The 18,820-nt window shown below is 42.2% G+C and overlaps 2 protein-coding genes across 16 annotated transcripts in view; one reads left to right on the forward strand and one right to left on the reverse strand.

The window, feature by feature from the left end:
• PRELID3A (PRELI domain containing 3A) overlaps positions 1-18,820 on the forward strand; it is a 112,192-nt gene that overhangs the window by 72,662 nt on the left and 20,710 nt on the right. For 2 of the 12 annotated variants that reach the window (XM_024763929.1, XM_024763925.1), the window contains 2 exons: positions 1,538-1,601; positions 8,746-8,842. The exons of 6 other annotated variants lie outside the window; for them this stretch is intronic. In XM_024763929.1, the coding sequence (XP_024619697.1) occupies positions 1,538-1,601; positions 8,746-8,755 (74 nt within the window). In that variant the 3' untranslated portion in view covers positions 8,756-8,842. Of the gene's footprint in view, positions 1-1,537; positions 3,011-8,745; positions 8,843-12,400; positions 12,516-12,833; positions 12,932-14,122; positions 14,179-18,820 lie in introns of those variants that run through there. 4 more of the 12 variants (XM_024763926.1, XM_024763924.1, XR_003005774.1 and 1 more) reach the window with 3 other exon arrangements.
• The window catches only part of SPIRE1 (spire type actin nucleation factor 1), a 162,741-nt gene continuing 147,494 nt past the window's right edge, over positions 3,574-18,820 (reverse strand). The window contains exons 10-16 of one of the 4 annotated variants that reach the window (XM_024763919.1): positions 15,557-15,699; positions 12,910-13,083; positions 8,933-9,070; positions 8,278-8,348; positions 7,731-7,758; positions 7,498-7,634; positions 3,574-5,265 (exon numbers count right to left, since the gene is read on the reverse strand). In XM_024763919.1, coding sequence (XP_024619687.1) covers positions 5,007-5,265; positions 7,498-7,634; positions 7,731-7,758; positions 8,278-8,348; positions 8,933-9,070; positions 12,910-13,083; positions 15,557-15,699 — 950 coding nt within the window. In that variant the 3' untranslated portion in view covers positions 3,574-5,006. Of the gene's footprint in view, positions 5,266-7,497; positions 7,759-8,277; positions 8,349-8,779; positions 9,071-12,909; positions 13,084-15,556; positions 15,700-18,820 lie in introns of those variants that run through there. The other 3 variants (XM_024763920.1, XM_024763923.1, XM_024763922.1) reach the window with 3 other exon arrangements.

Here is an 18,820-nt window from a genome sequence, read left to right on the forward strand (position 1 = left end):
GGAACTTGGGGGGGGGGGGGGTAGGCCAGGGACCAACAGATGATTCCTGCAGTTACATGGGAACATCAAAGCAAAGAATTATACAGAAGGGCAAACTTCTAGTGAGGCTGCCCCTTTTTTCTAGCCACTCCCGAGGGAAGGAAGTTCTGCCTTTTCTTAAATTCATAGACAGTCACGTTCGTTAGAGCTGCTCTGAGAGCACTCACTCCTAGTACAGGAGCCAGCGTCTGGCCCCCTGGGTGAGTGGAACATCCAGGTGATCCCTCAGCTTTTAAGCCCCAGGGACATAAGTGAACTTTAATTAATGCCCCAGTTTTCAAGAGCCCACTTTTAGAGAACTGTGTCCTGTCAGTTCTGAAGCCCTTTTACTTCCACTACTTTGATGGTAAGGAAGTGGCTCAGATTTTGCCACCAGCATCACAATTCAACAGCAGAAACAGAGCTGTAGAATGTTCCACACTGTAAAATCTATTCTAAGTAGATAAATATATACATCATACACATTTTAATGGAACGAGCCAGAACAGCATTGTGAATTCAGTCTGCCAGGTAACTGCACCTGAACATTTAATTAGTACAAGCAGAATTTTATATTAAGTAGGTTCTTAGCTCTTAAATTTTTTTGGATGAGCAAAGGGAGATGTTTCTAGACGTGGGCCTTAGGCTGACATGCAGGAAGAAGGCGCATTCTGATGAATGTATGTGTATGTGTGTGTGTAACTGGAGTCTTGAAACACATCATATGTGCAATCAAGCCCTTACCTAGAAGAGTTCTCCTTATGAAATTCTAGACTCTGATGATTTGCAACTATACAACTTCTCAACAGGAGCTAAGAAGGAAAAAGAAAGTTGCAGTTAAATAAGGGTTACCCAGAGCTTCCCTTCCTGGTACCCGACCTCTCTGTGTCTCTGGAATTCAGGAGGCACAAGGCAAGGGCTGTGACCCGGATTCAGAAAGTCAGTGAACATTAGAATTATGAGCTGACTTCTTGTTACACACATGTCACAGAGAAACTTTAGTGGAAGAAGAGCCTAAAATATATCTGGCAAATAAGTAATGAATTAATATCACACTCAATATCATGTAATGTTTGGTACGTAAAGGGCTAATGATGCTCTATATTTAGTTAACATAAAGACAAAAGAACTTTCCTAAATTCATTCTGGGTTTAATCTTCCTAATTTTTTCTCGACCCTTTAAGAGCTACAGCAAGAAATTTTCTTCATTGGACATTTTAAGAATATATACCTTGAGGAATTCGATTTAGGAAAAAAAATAAAAGCTCTATCTTTCTATACATAATTTGTCTCCATAGATGTGACTTCTTATATAATAATTGTTATATACACTATTTATAGATTTTAGTTTCCTACCCTGCTGAGCTGAAAAAGGAGGCAGGCTGCTCGGTGACACGGCAGAGTTACGGTGACTGCTCATATTCATTTATTTTTCCAGTGTGGTCCTTGTAGATTGTATTTCTCAAGCTGATCGTAAACTGCTGATGTCATATAAATATATCTTGTCTTCCCAACCTAGGTGGTTTCCAACAGCTAGTTACCAAAAGACATCATCATTTTACAACAGGAACTCCACAAAGAAGGTATGATGTAAAGTCATTTATTTTCCCCTCGATAAATTTTAAAAGACTTTAATGGAAAACGTTTAGTACTGTCATGTCACACTGAATGCCAGCAGTACCTTGACTTTTACACACAGGAAGCCAGGTCAACGTGTACACATTTCCCCATGGCCCTTCAGCAGTTTTACATGTACAAAATTGTCTGCTATTTTGCTTTAGCAAACAGCAACATAATTTAAAACTTTCATGTCTCCTATGTGACACCTAAAATCAGTCCAACATTTATTAATACAGTTAGAAAAATAAAAGCCTTAAAAAATTCATTGTATGAGCTCACGGTGCTAATCACATGACATGAGTTTATGAGTTCATGGGATCTCATCAAATGTAAGATCATTTAAAAAACTCCTACATAACAACTTTCTGGTTTAATTTGAAAGGCCTAAGACTTGAAATCTAGTAAGACTGTTAAGTCGATGTACAAAATCAATTACTTGATTTAACTTTTACTTGCCTTGGGAGAGTTAATTCTCATTGTCCACTGAATGAACTCCTTTCAAATATTACTATATTACAGTATTTACAAGCTTTCTTATCTATCCTAAACTGACAGAAAGTTCAGCTGTGAGAAGGGTGAGCTCATGAGGCAGGGGATGCAAGGGAGGGTGTGAGCCTGGAGGGAGAGGGTGAAAGTGAAGCCCCCCGCTGGGATACATCAGGCTCCAGGAGACCAGCCAGCCAATGATGCTGTTGTTGTCAGACCAGAAGTAAGTGCCAACAACCAGGACAAAGAGGAGGCCTGGGAAGGTGTGTTATCCCAGTAGGAAGGGAGGAAGGAAGCTAGGCCTCAGGTCAAACGAGGCTGAGGACTGAAACCACGCCCTACAGGCTGGCAGTGAATGACCCTCTGGAAGTTACCCGATTTGGGTGAGGTGCTGGGGATACATGTCATGGATCAGGGAGGGGGTAAGTGCAAGAATTTGTTTTGGCACCAGATAGTGATGCTGATTTGATTTCTACAATATTAGCTGTGCCATGTGCCCTTTTCTACTGTACTTTCTGCAAACTGTCCCACGGAGACCTACCACCCACTTGACCTCTTCAATACACTTGGCAAAGCCTGTTAGTGCTTTGGACAGTGCTGTGGATGCTCTGCTAAGAGGCGCCCACAAATGCCCAGACAACCTGCACAGTGTCACAAACCTGGAGAAGTGAAGTCAAAGACTAGATGTGCTAGCTTTTATGTGCCTTGTGAATGTGGACAGGATTCTCATTTAGGGGGTTCAGTTTCTTGTGTTTTAATAACACCTGTAAAAAACTAGTTATTTTTATTTTATTTTTTTTTTTGCGGTACACGGGCCTCTCACTGTTGTGGCCTCTCCCGTTGCGGAGCACAGGCTCCAGACGTGCAGGCTCCGCGGCCATGGCTCATGGGCCCAGCCGCTCCGCGGCATGTGGGATCTTCCCGGACCGGGGCACGAACCCACGTCCCCTACATCGGCAGGCAGACTCTCAACCACTGTGCCACCAGGGAAGCCCAAGTCGTTATTTTAAAAAGCACACTCTCCTAGGTCTGGTCTGTGCATGGATACAAACACCACCCCATCTCCCTTGCACCCTTCCTGGTGGTTGTTTAGAAGCTGCTCACACCAAAAAAAAATTTTTTTTTTTTGCGGTACGCGGGCCTCTCACTGCCCATGGCCTCTCCCGCTGCGGAGCGCAGGCTCAGCGGCCATGGCTCACGGGCCCAGCCGCTCCGTGGCATGTGGGATCTTCCCGGACCAGGGCATGAACCCGTGTCCCCTGCATCGGCAGGCGGACTCAACCACTGCGCCACCAGGGAAGCCCACGCCAAAATTTTATAAATGAGATTCACTCAATATAATGTTTAAAGCTCTTATGTGAGAGTCTTTAAAACTTTAAACGTTTCCATAATCAGTAAGGGTTCTCTGGTGGCCCACTTTTACATGCAAATACAGACAAACTGTTAACATGCATTACTTCAGTCAATTGGTAAAGTTTATTTTGTAAGTGTAAGTAATTTTAAGCCATTTACTAATTTATAAATTTCAGTCACGTAAAACCACTACCAGGGCAGTTCTGAGGTATTACTGTTAATTCGCTATAGAAATGTTCCTGTATTGTGAGGTGGTGTGAAGTGTGACTACCCTGCCTTTTGGTGAGCGGTGCTGTCACGGTGCTGACTACAGGTGTGTTCTAGAGAGTGTTCAGGAAACTGCTGTGCATGTGCATTAACCGAACTTCCAAACATGACTGGCAACTTGACTGGCTGGTCTGCCAAGCGAACCAAAACCATAAAGATGGCCACGGAATGGGCCACACAAGTCGAGAAATGACAGTGTATGGTGCCGCCTCAACCTGGCTTCATCAAAACCCGTCCTACTCAAGTCACTTACAAGGAGAACGTGTGCAAAAAGCATCCACAAAGCCTATCAGCAGGTTAATTTTAAATGAACTAGACCATGTTTTTGCTTTTAAAATTCATTTATAAAAATAAATTTCAGTTTGAGACCTCAGATACCAAATTGTGGCTTAATTTAGTCATGATGGCGAGACTAAAGTTACGAAAACCACAGTTGGAAATGTGAGCGCTCCAGCTCGTTCCCTGCAGCATGGCCGACGCACTCACAGCCCTTCTCCTATTGGCCAAAATACTCAACTTCTGGACAAACTTCTAGCCTGCCCTTGTCCCCAAATGCCACAAAACTTTAAATCTTAGACCTCCAATATAAAACTACTAGTAACCATAATACATTCAAGACAAGGAAAGCCCTGCACCTGCCTCAAGAGACACCGCCCCACTGCCCGGGCACAGACACAGCGTGGGGAACATGGGCGCCCACTTGAGCGTACAGCTTATTCAGATGCTTTGTACTGGAGCGCGGAGTAAAGTCCCTCCCGAATCTTTATCTCAGAGCAACAATAATTTAAAACCAGTTTGAGAGCATGAGCAAATCCTTGTAGGTTCTGTGCTGTGAGATGGTAACAGCCTGGCCCAGCCTCCAGGGATCTGTGTGCATCAGGCAGGAACACTGTCGGGTGGAAATGCCAATATGACTTACTTCTTAGACTGTGCTGACTTCGACGCCTGTGTTAGACCGATTTCTCACACCAGAAGCTTTCTGCCTCAGTCAGAAAATTATTTGAGGGACAGTAAAGAACTGAACTAAGGAAAAAGTTTCTGGCCTCCAAATCACCACACACACAGAAGCAAGTTTCAAACTACTGTCCTCTCTCAGTGCAGACAAGGGACTGGCTGATATGAACACAGTGTTCAGTCTGTGGAACAGTGTGATGCAGCAAAACCCTGATCTCATGCAAACCCGAACCAGTTAACTGCGGCGAGAAGACAGCCCCGCTCAGTGTTCTCTCGCGAATGCGACTCTGCACACAAATGCACGGGGCTCAGACCTCACTGATGGTCCTCTCTGAAGGGCAGTACTCCGAAGGGCCTGCTGAGGACACGTAGAAAGACTGCGTTTTCCTTTTCAATCTGGCTCTTTTGTTGGCCAGCACCAGGCTATGCCGGCTTGAGTTGATGATTTCTGAAATGAACTTTTTGCAGTCTACACACACCTCCATGGTGCTCCAGTCCTCCATCAACTCTTTGGGAAATTGGAGTTCTTCATCTGATTTGTCCACAGACTTGGATTTTGAGGACAATCTGGAAAAAAACAAAACATTTATGACATCCATTATTGTTACTTATAGTTCTACTGCAATACTAAGAAAATATGTGCAAAAAAAGTAAATCTGTTGGCAAAACATGATGGAATGGGTGGGTGATTTAGTCATGTCAGTGTTGTCCAAAGAAGAAGTTATAATTGGTGACAACTTTCCGAATATTTTTGGGGACTTCCCTGGTGGCGCAGTGGTTAAGAATCCACCTGCCAATGCAGGGGACACGGGTTCGATTCCTGGTATAGGAAGATCCCACATGCCGCGGAGCAACTAAGCCCATGCGCCACAACTACTGAAGCCCATGTGCCATGACAACTGACCCGTGTGCTGCAACTACTGAAGCCTGCGTGCCTAGAGCCTGTGCTCCGCAACGAGAAGCCACCGCAATGAGAAGCCTGCTCACCACAACTAGAGAAAGCCCACACGCAGCAATGAAGATCCAACGCAGCCAAAAATTTAAAAAAGACTTGTCAAATTATTAAAAAAAAAAAGAAAATTTTTTAAAGAAAGAAACCAGGAAACCTTTTACTAAGAAATAATAATACGGAACTTCCCTGGTGACACAGTGGTAAAGAATCCACCTGCCAATGCAGGGGACACGGATTCGAGCCCTGGTCAGGAAGATCCCACATGCCACGGAGAAACTAAGCCCGTGTACCACAACTACTGAGCCTGTACTCTAGAGCCTGTGAGCCACAACTGCTGAGACCATGTGTCACAACTACTGAAGCCTGTGCACCTAGAGCCCGTGCTCCGCAACAAGAGAACCCACTGCAGTGAGAAGCCCGCACACCGCAACAAAGAGTAGCCCCCACTCGCTGCAACTAGAGAAAGCCCACACGCAGCAACGAAGACCCAACGCAGCCAAAACTAAAAATAAATAAATAACGTTATATTAAAAAAAAATACTACTACTAAAAGCTCTTAGTATCCCTTCTAGAATTTTTGGAAAATAGGATATTCAGAGTATTCACCTGACTACTATACGTAGATAGATCATGAACTTTAACAACCGAAATGAAGTACATGTTGCTTATCTCTCTGATGATTCAGAGAAAACTTCAAGTTCTTTCTCCAGTGACCCTGTGTCATGGTTAATGAACATTAGTTAACTGTAGATGGTAGGTGAGACTATAAGAAACTGAAGTAAATTTATCTTAATCCTACAACAAATCCTGAAAAATTATCTTTGGACCAGCTTTCTTGTCATTTCGTATTTATCAAATGTGCTTCCCACTCCACAACAATTCTCTATATCTGGGTGACTGACTATTTGGATTCCAGAGAGCTGGAGTTAACTAGACCAACATCATCATAAATGTTGTGGGTAGTTTTTGGAAATAACTAGGAACCATCTACTCATTCACTATTTTAATTAAACCAAACAGGAACATAGAGCTAGTGCAGGAAAGAACAGACCATAGTTCGCCAGCCCTGAGCCTGTGGACAGCAGCCCATACTCAGAGGTCAGGATGGGGACTGAACACAGGGGCAGGAACCTCGGGTACAGGTTACTGCTGGGCTCTCAGCTCCCTCACCTCACTGTCCACAGACCCTGACATGCAGAATGGCCACCGTCCAGCATCTGGCACCAACACCAGTGTCCCTCCCAAATAGGAGGCCGCTGGTACATAAAACCCCAACACCCTGGGCCCTGCCAGCGTGTGGTCTGACCTCCTGTCTTTCTTAAGGACCAACACTAACCTTACTCTGTATTAAATGCAAAGGGATTGCTATTCGGGCACCTTTTTTCTTTTAAATTGCCAGCTCTTGGCATAAAGCTTTATTTCTGCCTTTACAATAGGAAAGTAAGCCAAAGTTATCACAGACTACTGTAAACACAGGATTAAAAAGATTTTTTTCAAAACTAAAGAAGGAAAGAAAGATTAGACTGTTATGCTCAAGTTTTCAACTCCATTGAAAACAAGGTCAGTTTTAAAGATGACTTTTAAAGGACACACAAAAGTCATTACTTCCAAAGTAGAAAAAAAATTAAACTGAGAGATTAAGTATCTTTCAGGGAGCTAGCCATCATCCCTTGTCATGTGACCTTTGGCAAGTTTTGGAGATTTGTGTACAAGTCAAAACTATATTAAAACCAAGCCACCCACCCACCCAAACTCCCGCAAGCCAAAACCCCACCATATCACCACAGTCCTCAAAAGAGCTCTCGCCTTTCACAAAGTATGCTCTGGAGACCCGGCCCCTTGCTCACCTGGCAATGCTCCGAAGTGGCCGATGGTGGCCAGTGGAGGGTTTTTCTGGCCTCATACAACTTTCCCCTCTCTGCAAGGCAGAAGGTCCCAATGAAAAGATAGGAAGGGTGGAGTATGGCTTGGAGGGCAGCCGCATCTAGTATCCCAAATAAAACTGAGAATGAGCAGTACTGTTGAAGAGGCAGAGTCAATAAAATTAGCACAAGTTGTGATTTCACTAAGCTCAGCTTACCTTTTTGCAACACTGTGAGCACACCGGCCTGTACACAAAATCAGAAGTGTTATTCAGCGTGATAACCACGAACGCAACTGCAGAGTTATAGAAGCCGCAGGCTGCGTGGCTGTGAATTTCTACACTAAGTCCCCTGGACTCTCTGCTTCTTCTATCAGAACGTAACAAACTGAGACAACTGGATTGCCAAAAAGACAATCACACTGTAAAACTTAACTCTTACACTGTGTCCTATGAAAGGATCAACTTACGTCTGTTTGGGATTTTCTTACTTGTCTATCCTGGGATCACGTGACAGTCACATCTATTTTTTTCTGTTCAACATGACATATTATTATTAGACCTATCTTGGATATGAAAAGAAATACATGCAGAGAAACTTTCCAGGCTTAATATCAAATAATTGTCCACTCTTGAAGCAATCACTGTTACTAACTTACAAGCACAGCACACGATAACAGACTGGATTATTTCTAATATTGTTCCTCAGAGAAAAATGATGAAACAGTGGATCCTTGACTGCTGTCATCAATTACAAAAGCCTTACCTCTTACAGAACTGACAGGTATAAGACCAAGTGAAGAAGGAAAATCTCCTGGTTCGGCAACAAAAGCAGAGCTAAAAAATAAAAATTTTAAAGGAGAAAAAGGCATTGCCAATAGTTAATTTCCTAATTTGCATGTTTGGACACACATTTATATGTGGAAAGTTTAGTAGACAAAGGGAGAAGAGCATTTAGAGACCCTTTTATTAAGTTTGGTTCTGTGATATTTATAATCTGCTCTGTATTTGATTATAATTCTACCTTTAAATGGTAGTAAAAGACCACAGTTCTCAAGGGTCTTGCCACCATGAAAGCAACCTGAAGAAGGTTCTGAAAAAGTCTTCTCTGTTTCTCAGATACATTTTCTCTACAATCCTTTAAAAGTGTAACAACTAAGGGCAGACCTTGTTTTATGAAGGCATACCATTATTTATTATGGTGGTTTTAACCTTCTGGTTTTCAATTTCTCAGGGAGAAATAAAAATACTTTCGTGAGCAAGGCAGAAAAGGGACTGCCTGCCACGGGGTAAGCCTCTTACCTCCTAGAATCCCCCCAAAGTCCTATGCCATCTGGCCACCAGACAGTGTCCTCAGGGGACATGCCTGTGACCGACCAATCTTCTAACCCTGCTGATCCATCAACTGTAAGTGGCTCTACCTTTCCTTTTTTCAGAGCAGTGTAGACATCTTTATACTGTTGGTATTTTTCCAGCTCTGCCTTCACCAGGACCTGACGAATATGCATCACCTCCTCCACAGTAAGTGCTAGGCATTCCACTGGGTAGCAGAATTCCTCCTGAAATTCAAAATTCCACATGAATAAGAAGCTCCCACCACCCTTCTGGCAAGGCAAAGTTCCCCTTCAGATCAGTCACCTGGTTAGTAGCTTCAGAGAAGAAAAGAGGTTTCCCAGTAAACACTGGAGCAGAGCTGGCTCACTCTGGGGACCACACAGTTTCTAATTACACTGAGACAAGAGATGGCAGAAAACTTCCGGGACCATGTGAAACGCTGTAGCCACTGAAATTTCCAATTAATAAAATTTCCTCACATTTGTTTAGATGTTTTGCCTCAGGTATCTCTATCCCATGAAGTGGAGCTACATATCTATGCATTGAAATCTTGGGAAAAAAATGTTATTGTTCTAAACCAAATTTCTGTCACTTTTCTCCTATGATTACACAAAGATATTATTTACTTTTGTGTTGTATATATCTGCTAATAGATAAACAGCAAATCTACAACATTGGTACTGTTTTAAAAACTGATTTGTGGTACCCAGAATAGCCAAAAGAAGGTGGTTAGTAATCAATATTGAGAAGCGTTATTTAGTGGTAAGTTACATCAGCACAGCCTAAAAACTCCTAACAGTGTGAGTGGAACTGGACCTGGAAGCCAGCAGGCACTTCCGTCAGGCTGCCCCACACTCTCCAGATCTCTCATCACTTTTAAACAACTGCGGAAGTACAGTCCGCACTGGACAGATGTGGAGACACTCAGAGAACTCTGACGATAAATATCGAAGTTGGCTGTCTTATGTTAATGGTTTCCCTAACAACAGTGGAGGAAGATGTTGATGTAACTGATCCCACTGAATAAAGAGCCTCACACCATCTGCTCCCCAGCCGGCCCTGCGCTTGATTGGTGGGCCCAGTAGAAAGACAGAACGGTTTTGTGCGCCCGCACCCTGCTGGACTTCACAAGGGCTATTGTGGCGGAGCGACACAACCCCGATGTCCTCGGTGCACACACACTGTAACTCACGCCCACACACACAATAGTGCTGCTCACAGGCATTCTGGAACCAAACAAGCCAAAGGAGACAGCACAGGACTATGAGTGCAGTCAGTTTATGGAGTTTTAACATTTAGTTCTGTCTTTCAATCAGAGAAAAACAAAAATAAATCTAGGTTGCAAACTTGAAAAACATTAGCATTTACTAAAAAAAAAAAAGTAGTTTGCAGAACTACTGCTTCTTACAAATAATCAATACAAAATCATCTCTGTTCAAGCTAACTTAGGGAAGATGAAATTTGTTAAAAATGTTTTGGAAAAAATCCTGCAATTGAACGTTTAAGATGAAGAGCTTAGTATCTGGAGGGTGGGAGGATAATTCATGTGCTCTAGAATGTCTGATATACTCAAAAAAAACCACCATTACCCAATTTTCTTTCAATGGGAAGAGCTTTAAAAGTTGGCATGTCCAATATTTCCTGAGCTTCGCTTGACCCTGAGAACAGAGTGTGGGAACGGGCTCGCCTCCGAATGCTGGGCATCACAACTGTGCACAGATAGTAGGGTCAGCTGCACACGTCTGAACAGCGACTTTTCTCAGCTTCTGACATAGTTCATAAGAAGTATCCCTACGGTCATCTTTATTCATCAGCAACAAGCATGACTTGTACATTTTCTGACAGTTACCTATGTGACAATATTGCTGAGCTGGAGTAAAATAACGTATGAATCTAGCAAACAAGCAGAAGACCACTCCCTGAGATTGGCTGTCGTGTATTAGGAAGATGGTGCTGGTGCCAACGTCACAGCTGCGACGCCTGGGTGGCGGGGATGCTCCACACACAGCAACCCAGACAGCCCGCAGCTCCCAGTCCTCAGTCTCAAGTCATAAAGGGGCCAGTCAAGCACACTTCTGACTTACTGCTTTGACCCATGCACAAATCCAGTGTTCCATCAGATGTAATAAGAAATAGTGGATTTTTCTGTGTTCTTGTTCTTTTTTAAAATTTCAAGCAGATTACCCTTTAGTAAAATACCTTCCATCAGGTCAAATGCTAATGTTTTAATTCTGGTGCTTTCCCAAGGACAACAAAACTTTAATGCAACATGAAAGAAAATAATAGTTACTAGAATAGCTTTCATTATTTTTTTCAAATGACAAAAAATATTAATTCAACATCCCCAAAGCCAAATTAAACCTTAACAGATCTTGCTGAGATGCTGATGCCCCAAAATGTGAAGAGCACTCAGGGTTCTACCCATGAGCCGAGCCTAGTCCCCGTTGTTACAATGGGCCGGGTCACACCTGCAGCAGGCACTGACCTCAGTTCATGGCATGGACTCCAGGGACCAGAGCAGCACAACTCATTCTCTGGCTGCTCTGTGCTTCAGTATGGCTTCCAAATTTAGGAAAGGGAAGCTAAATCTTAAAGAGTTTTAACAGAGATTACAATATACTGTAGGAGCAGATGTGCCTTTAGAACTCACTGTTACGTATGTCACTAAAATGGCTGAGTTTTTGTTAAATATTCTGGTTATATTTACCATTCAAAAGGGGTCAGAGTTAGGGAGCACAGAAATCAGAGAGCATGGTGTATAATCTGGTTACTGAGCCAGAGAAGTGGAAATGGTCATATTTTATAGAGTGTTCTTGGTTAGCAAAAACTTCATAAATAAGTAGCAGATATTTGACAATTATCCAAAACAACCATTGGTTTTTGTTTTTAATAAACCAAAGGAAGGCAGATTTAAATAAAAATAGCAAATATTGTTTAATTACTCTCTTCTTTTTTCAAGTTCACCTTTAAATTTCAAGGTGTTCTCTGTCTAAAGTCACATGTAGACTTAGTAGACAGACTGTTTGGGGAGGGTTGAAAATAAAAATAAAATGTCAGCAGATCTTCAGAAACAGCAGCAGGAGGGACAGGATTAAATGCCACCTCCGCATCTGACCATGTGCTCACAGGGCCAGATCTAAAATGAAAAAAAGGAGAGATTTATCCTGTATTTCACGGCAAATAAAGAGAAAGGAATCTGTTGTACCTCATTTACATTCAGTCTCTTTTCTAAACCAAGCTGGGTCATAAAGAAAAAGAAACCAGCTGCTGGTTCACTTATCCAGGACAGGTCTGGTAAACAGAGGACGGTGGAGAGCCGGGCTGGGCAGCTGCCGACACCTGGTCAGCAGGTCAGCAGCTTGGGTCACACTGGGGGCAGGGGAAACCTCACTATGGTGCGAGGCTTTTTATCCCACTTAAGTTCAGAAACTATTATACTTCCTTTAAAAAATGTATTCTGTATGAAAATCTCAAAAACAATACAAAATGAGAATTATTTAAAATATTTTAAATAATCACATCAATTAAAAAAAACTTCAAATTTCTCTCTACAGAGAAGCATGGTGATTTTTCATAACAACCACATAACATCCTGACCATCACAACACAGCTTTAAAGGTGCTGGAGAAGAGAAAGAGTGCCCGAGCCTCCCTGGCCAGGCAGCTGAGTGTATGGGCAACGGCTCTTCTGAGGGTGGGGCGGCCCTGGGCTGGGGGAAGAGATCAGTGCCCCATGTGGCCAGTCCCGGGCCCAGAGCTGCTTGGAGGTCATTTTCAGAAGGATCTGATTGGGGGGTGGGGGGACGTGGTTCAATCAGGGGACTCAGAAGCACCGCCCACAGCTCCTCTGTGCTGATGCCGCTGCATTCTGAGTTTGTTGTCCTTTCACTGTCGTACCGTCAATTGAGATCATGGTGTGATCTACGCGTCTACCAAAGATTGGAATCAACAGAAGCAAAGTGTCCATCTAAGCTGTTAATTTTTGCAGAGTGCGGTAGCTGAGGGATCACTGCCAAAGAGGCAGAGAGGAAAATAATTCCCAGAACCAGCAGAAAGAGGCCAACCTTTGCGGATTTCCACCTGCTGGTAAAAGCTCTCTCACACAGATAATACATAGCCCCTGCTACCCCCAACAAGGCTGCCTCCAAAGGGTGAGAGCCGAGCAGAGAAGCTGTTTGAAGGGTAGAAAAAAGCGGTCGGAAAGGTGTCGTTGGCCATACTCTGGTTATCCTAGGAACCTGAACAATAGATAAAGGAAAAGAAAACGGCAGGGGAAAAAGAAAAGGAGAAAATAATGCTGAATATGAGTGACCTACAAATAGCGATTACAGAGCATGAAACAAAAATAAACAAAACACCACGGAGGATGTTAATGGTAGATTCCACATGCAAGTCCATGCCATCGTCTGCATCCACATGTATCAGTCAGGAGCCCAACCATGCCTAGAGAACCTCAGAGTTCACACGGCAACACTTAAGCTTTCTGGAACTCGGCTGTCCTGTGAACACTGAGTCTCCTGCACGGGGCTCGGTGGGATGCAGGCCAGAGGCGAATGCAGAAACATACACCACGCAGCCACCCCTCCCCCGGTCGGTACTTAAAAACAAGTCGCCTTCATTTAGAGGCGTCATCCACAATCATCTGACCAAATGATGAAAAGAATTACACTTTCAACATCCTAAGGAAAGGGAGGAAGATACAATAAAAATGAAAATCAGTAACAACAAAGACATTTCTGCCATTTTTAGTTGAGAGCTTATAAATACAAAACGATTCCACGTTTTCTAAAACATAGCTAAAATTTTAAATTATCATACTTTTAAAAACAATACTTACCAAGCTAGACGGCACTACCATTAAAGGAGTGTGATTTTATGGATTTCCCAAGATAAGCTACTGGCAAGAAAAGTCAGGACTTTGACCTGGAGGTTCTTTTGTCTCAGCTGGTGTCTAGAGGCACTTCGGGGACAGAGTTCTGTGCCGACCACAGGTCTCCCCTGCCTGCTCACTGAGCCCCTTCTCCGCCATGCCATGTGGGTTGTATCTTCCTCTCCTCCATAAAAAACTGACAGCCAGACTACACACACACTGAGTTCCCCTTCACCAGGAAATATACCTCATGGGCCTATCTTGGTAAAGCTTCCATCACTAGCCAAAAAATCCTTGTAGTTGATCTGACAGTTTCTTTTTTATTTTATTTAATTTTATTTATTTTTTTATCTTTTTGCGTTACGTGGGCCTCTCACTGATGTGGTCTCTCCCGTTGCGGAGCACAGGCTCCCGACGCGCAGGCTCAGCGGCCATGGCTCACAGGCCCAGCTGCTCCGCGGCATGTGGGATCTTCCCGGACCGGGGCACGAACCGTGTCCCCTGCATCGGCAGACGGACTCTCAACCACTGCACCACCAGGGAAGCCCAATCTGACAGTTTCTTTACACTGATAATTTTAAAATTTAAGCCTAACCTCAACAATGATGTCATATGATCACAAGGCCAGGTACACAGCTGAATACTAAACTGACTTCTAGGAAAAGCTGTGAAGAAAAGAATCTCCTAATCGTTGGACTTGTGGAAAAAAAAAAAAAAAGGAGTTCTCTCTTTTTCAGTTGTGACAATATTTTCCAGTTGTGACAATAACTGTATTTTGCTAAATAACTTATTGACAAAAGTCTTTGGATTTTAAACTTTGAACCTGTTGGGTCAGAGTTCTGTTTTTCAGTTGGTAAACCACTGATGAGGCTGTACTTCACCATATATCAGTGTGTGGTGATTATTTAGGAGTTAGAGGTAATCCTAACAGGAGTTGCCATGAAATCATTAGTTCTTTAATCACATTATTTGGGAATAGAGAAGACTGATCAAATTTCAACACTATCAGCATGGTTCAAACTTCGTTTCTTCACAAGATCCATACTATCTCCCTTCACCTGGACAGAGGGACCTCTATCATTGCTTCATTGAACCCCTGATGATTCATCGCAGCCTAAAAGTATGGACTGAGTGTAGTCCAGTGTTTTATTCATGAGAATCTGAAGAATAATTAGGTATCAGGTTGGCTGCTGGTAGAATTATTGACTGAAGCCCTGCATCTTGCCTGCAAGTATTTTAGAAGTCAAGTAGGACAGAAAGAGTCTTCTCAGGCTTTCTCTGGCTGGCAGACCTGTTAGCTCTTCCTGGAAGGGCCTCATGTGCCACATCCCCTGTCTGAGAAATGAGTAGCCCCTACATGAGCCTGGAAGTCTCCGGAAAACAGCAAAAACTGTCAACCCGTCCAAATAGCTGCTTTGGCTGCAATATCACAAAACATGCTTGAAAACAATGAACAATGGTTTTTCATGGATCAAAATTCTCCCCTTGGACTTCTGCCTCAATAAAAGAGTCTATTGTAGTCAGACTTCACTAAGTTTTCTGTTTAGTTTCAACAATTTTTAAGTGGATTAATGCCCTTTGAAAGGAAGAAAGTATTTCTTTAATAAATATCCATACTTTCAACCATTAATAAGTCTTCTGGGAAAAAAAAGTACTTTAAATGAACAAAGAATGGTCAGACTTCATTTGGGTTACTCTTAGGTTTGGTTTTCTTTAGCTACTAAAAACCAATAAGGTTATTTAAAGTTCAGTCTAGCTTGTGGAAGTTTCTCAAGGAAGCTAATGATTCCAGACCCTCTAACTGCTTGCAAGTTACTCTGCAGAGTCTGTCGGTTACTTACGAGAGACCGGGAGCTCTGCCTGGACGCTGGCAGGAACTGTCTCACGTTAGTGGGTGTTTCCTTTTCAATGGAATGTCGTCTCTGGGGTGGCTGCCGTCGTTCTGGCTGGGGTGTGGAGGATATGGGCAAGAACTTCGGAGGGTCTAAAGAAACGGAATGAACCACACTGAAATCAACTCTCTTATAAAACAAACTTAAGTTTTGAATTTCTAACAGAAAACCCTTTGTCATTTGTGACAAACACTGCATTCAAAGATGAAGTGTTTATTTTGTTGGAGAGGTATATTAAGATTGGAGGTCCGTAGGGGGATACTGGAAGGATTGTTATAGAAGAATCTTTGCAAGATAAACTTGCTACATAAATAGCAAGGAAAAGGAAAAAACAGTTTTTAACATTCATTCAAATTCATGCATAAAACACAATATAAATAGTTTCTCAGATTTGTAATACAAATGCCATCATGGTATTTTCCACAGAATTTTGCAGTTAAAGAGTCTCAGGCTTTATTTAAATTTTTTTTAATTGGACAAAAGACTTGTATTCAATAAAAAATTTTAAGAGCAAAAAATTCAAGAAGTAGATCTTGGGCTTTATTTTAAAAGCATGTAAAAATTATGTATTCTGTGTGTCAAATCATACCAAAATTCTCAAGTGTACCCTCCTTTTACATTCTTTTTGAAAATAAAATATGAAAACTCTTTCTTCTTGATGTGTATCAAGACATTTTATCCTTAGGTTTAAATCAAGCTTTATTTAAATTTCAAAAAATAAATTCCAGCTTCAATGTTAATACTATATATGCCACTGCTCCTCTGCCTAGGAGTATTTGGGGACAGGGTTTAAAAGGAGAATGTCTCAGGGTCTGATTCACATTTTGGAAACATAAGGAGGACAACAGAAATCATTTCTGCTGTCAGAGCTTTACCTCTGTTATTGATTTCTAATCAATTGGTAGCCACCCCAGCTCACTTTTGGTTACTCTCTGCATGGAATATCTTTTTCTATCCTTTCACTTTCCATCTGTTTATGTCTTTGCACCTCAAGGAGTCTCTTGTATACAGCATGTAGTTGGATCATGTATTTATCCATTCTGCAAATATCTGTCTTTTGATTAGAGAGTTTAATCCATTTACATTGAAAGTAATTACTGGTAAGAAGGGACTTATTTCTGTCATTGTGCTATTTGTTTTCTATATGCCTTATAGCATTTCGTTCCTCATTTTCTGCATTCCTGTCCTGTTTTGTGTTTAGTTGATTTTTTTTTTTTTTTTTTTGCGGTACCCGGGCCTCTCACTGTTGTGGCCTTTCCCGCTGCAGAGCACAGGTTCCGGGCGCGCAGGCTCAGTGGCCATGGCTCATGGGCCCAGCCGCTCCGCGGCATGTGGGATTCTCCCGGACCGGGGCACGAACCTGTGTCCCCTGCATTGGCAGGCGGACTCTCAACCACTGTGCCACCAGGGAAGCCCTAGTTGATTTTTTATAGTGAAATCTTTAAGTTCCTTTCTCATTTACTTTTTGTTTATATCCTATAGCTATTTTCTTTGTGGTTACCATAGGGATTATATTTAAGATCCTAATTTTATAACACTATAATTTGGATTAATACCTGCTTAACTTCAGTAACACAGAAAACCTCTGCTCCTATACAGCTCTGTCCCCATCCCTTTTAGTTCATGGTGTCACAGAATTACATCTTTATATATTGTCTGCCTCAAAACAGACTAATAATTCTTTTAAATGCTTAAGTCTCTCAAATTATATAGAAAACAAGATTTGGAATTACAAACCAAAATTACAGTAAAACTAGCTTCTGTACTAATAGTTCTTTTTTTCTTTAAATGTATTAGTTTGTTAAGTCATGCAGAAAACAAAAAGTACAATTACAAACCATTGTTATAACATTAGCTTTCATAATTGCCTATTTATCTTTATTGAGATCTTTATTTCTCCATATGGCTTTGAGTTACTATCTAGTGTCCTATCATTTCACCCTGCAGGACTCTGTTGAGCATTTCTTGAAAGGAAGGTCTAATGGTCTTGAGTTCCCTCAGCTTTTGTTTATATGAGAATGTCTTGATTTCTCCCTCACTCTTGAAGGACAGTTTTGCCAGATATAGGATTCTCAGTTAAGGACTTTTTTCTTTTAGCACTTAGAATATAGTGGCCCAGGGTCTACTGGCCTCCAAAGTTTCTGATGAGAAGTCTGCTGAAAATCTTACTGAGATCCCTTGTGTGTGATGACACTCTTCTCTCTTGCTGCTTTCGAGATTGCCTTTTGAAATTTTGAATATATGGGTTTCCCCCCACTATCTGAAAGAGTATTCCTATGAATCCTTTCATAAACTGAAATGGTATAAAGCAAAGAAGCAAATACCTTAGGACACATCTTGCTAACGAATGCACAAAATAAATCAAGGTAAAGCACAGATGCTCACAGCCACAGTTCAAAGTTATGGTGGCCTGATGCAAAGGCTGAACAGTTTTGTTTTTTTTTTTTTTAGAAAACTGGGCTGGAGATTTAAATTTATTTATTTATTTTAATTTTTGGCTGCATTGGGTCTTCGTTGCTGCACGCAGGCTTTCTCTAGTTGCGGTGAGCAGGGGCTACTCTTGGTTATGGTGTGCAGGCTTCTCACTGCAGTGGCTTCTCATGTTGCGGAGCATGGGCTCTAGGCACCTGAGCTTCAGTAGTTGTGGCCCGCGGGCTCTAGAGCACAGGCTCAGCAGTTGTGGCTCATGGGCTTATTTGCTCTGCAGCATGTGGGATCTTCCTGGACCAGGGCTTGAAGCTGGGTCCCCTGCATTGGCAGGTGGATTCTTAACCACTGTGCCACCAGGAAAGCCCTGAACACTAGTTTTGCTTTTCAGCTTTTTTTTTTGTAAAAGCAAAAATCCTCTGCTGATTTCTTTCAGTTAGTGAAGACAGGTATCAATGTAGGTCTTTTGTAAAAGTGAAGGGACATAAGGTGAACTTTTGAAAAGCAGGGGATACCTGTAATGTGTCTTGGTGTGCGTCTCTTGACTTCACCTCAGTTGAGCTTCTTGGATATTTATATTCATGTATTTTATCAAACTTAGGAAGTTTTAGCCATTATTTCTGCAAATATTCTGCCCCTTTCTTTCTCTTTTGCTCCTGGGACTCCCACAACATGTATGTTGGTCCATTTGATGGTGTTCCACAGGTCCCTTAGTCTCTGCTTTTCTCAGTCTTTTTTCTTTCTGATCTTCAGTCTTGATAATTTCTACTTGCTAATTCTTTCTTT

Source organism: Neophocaena asiaeorientalis, unplaced genomic scaffold, assembly GCF_003031525.2.
Source record: "Neophocaena asiaeorientalis asiaeorientalis breed wild unplaced genomic scaffold, Neophocaena_asiaeorientalis_V1.1 scaffold110, whole genome shotgun sequence".
NCBI classification, from domain to species: domain Eukaryota; kingdom Metazoa; phylum Chordata; class Mammalia; order Artiodactyla; family Phocoenidae; genus Neophocaena; species Neophocaena asiaeorientalis.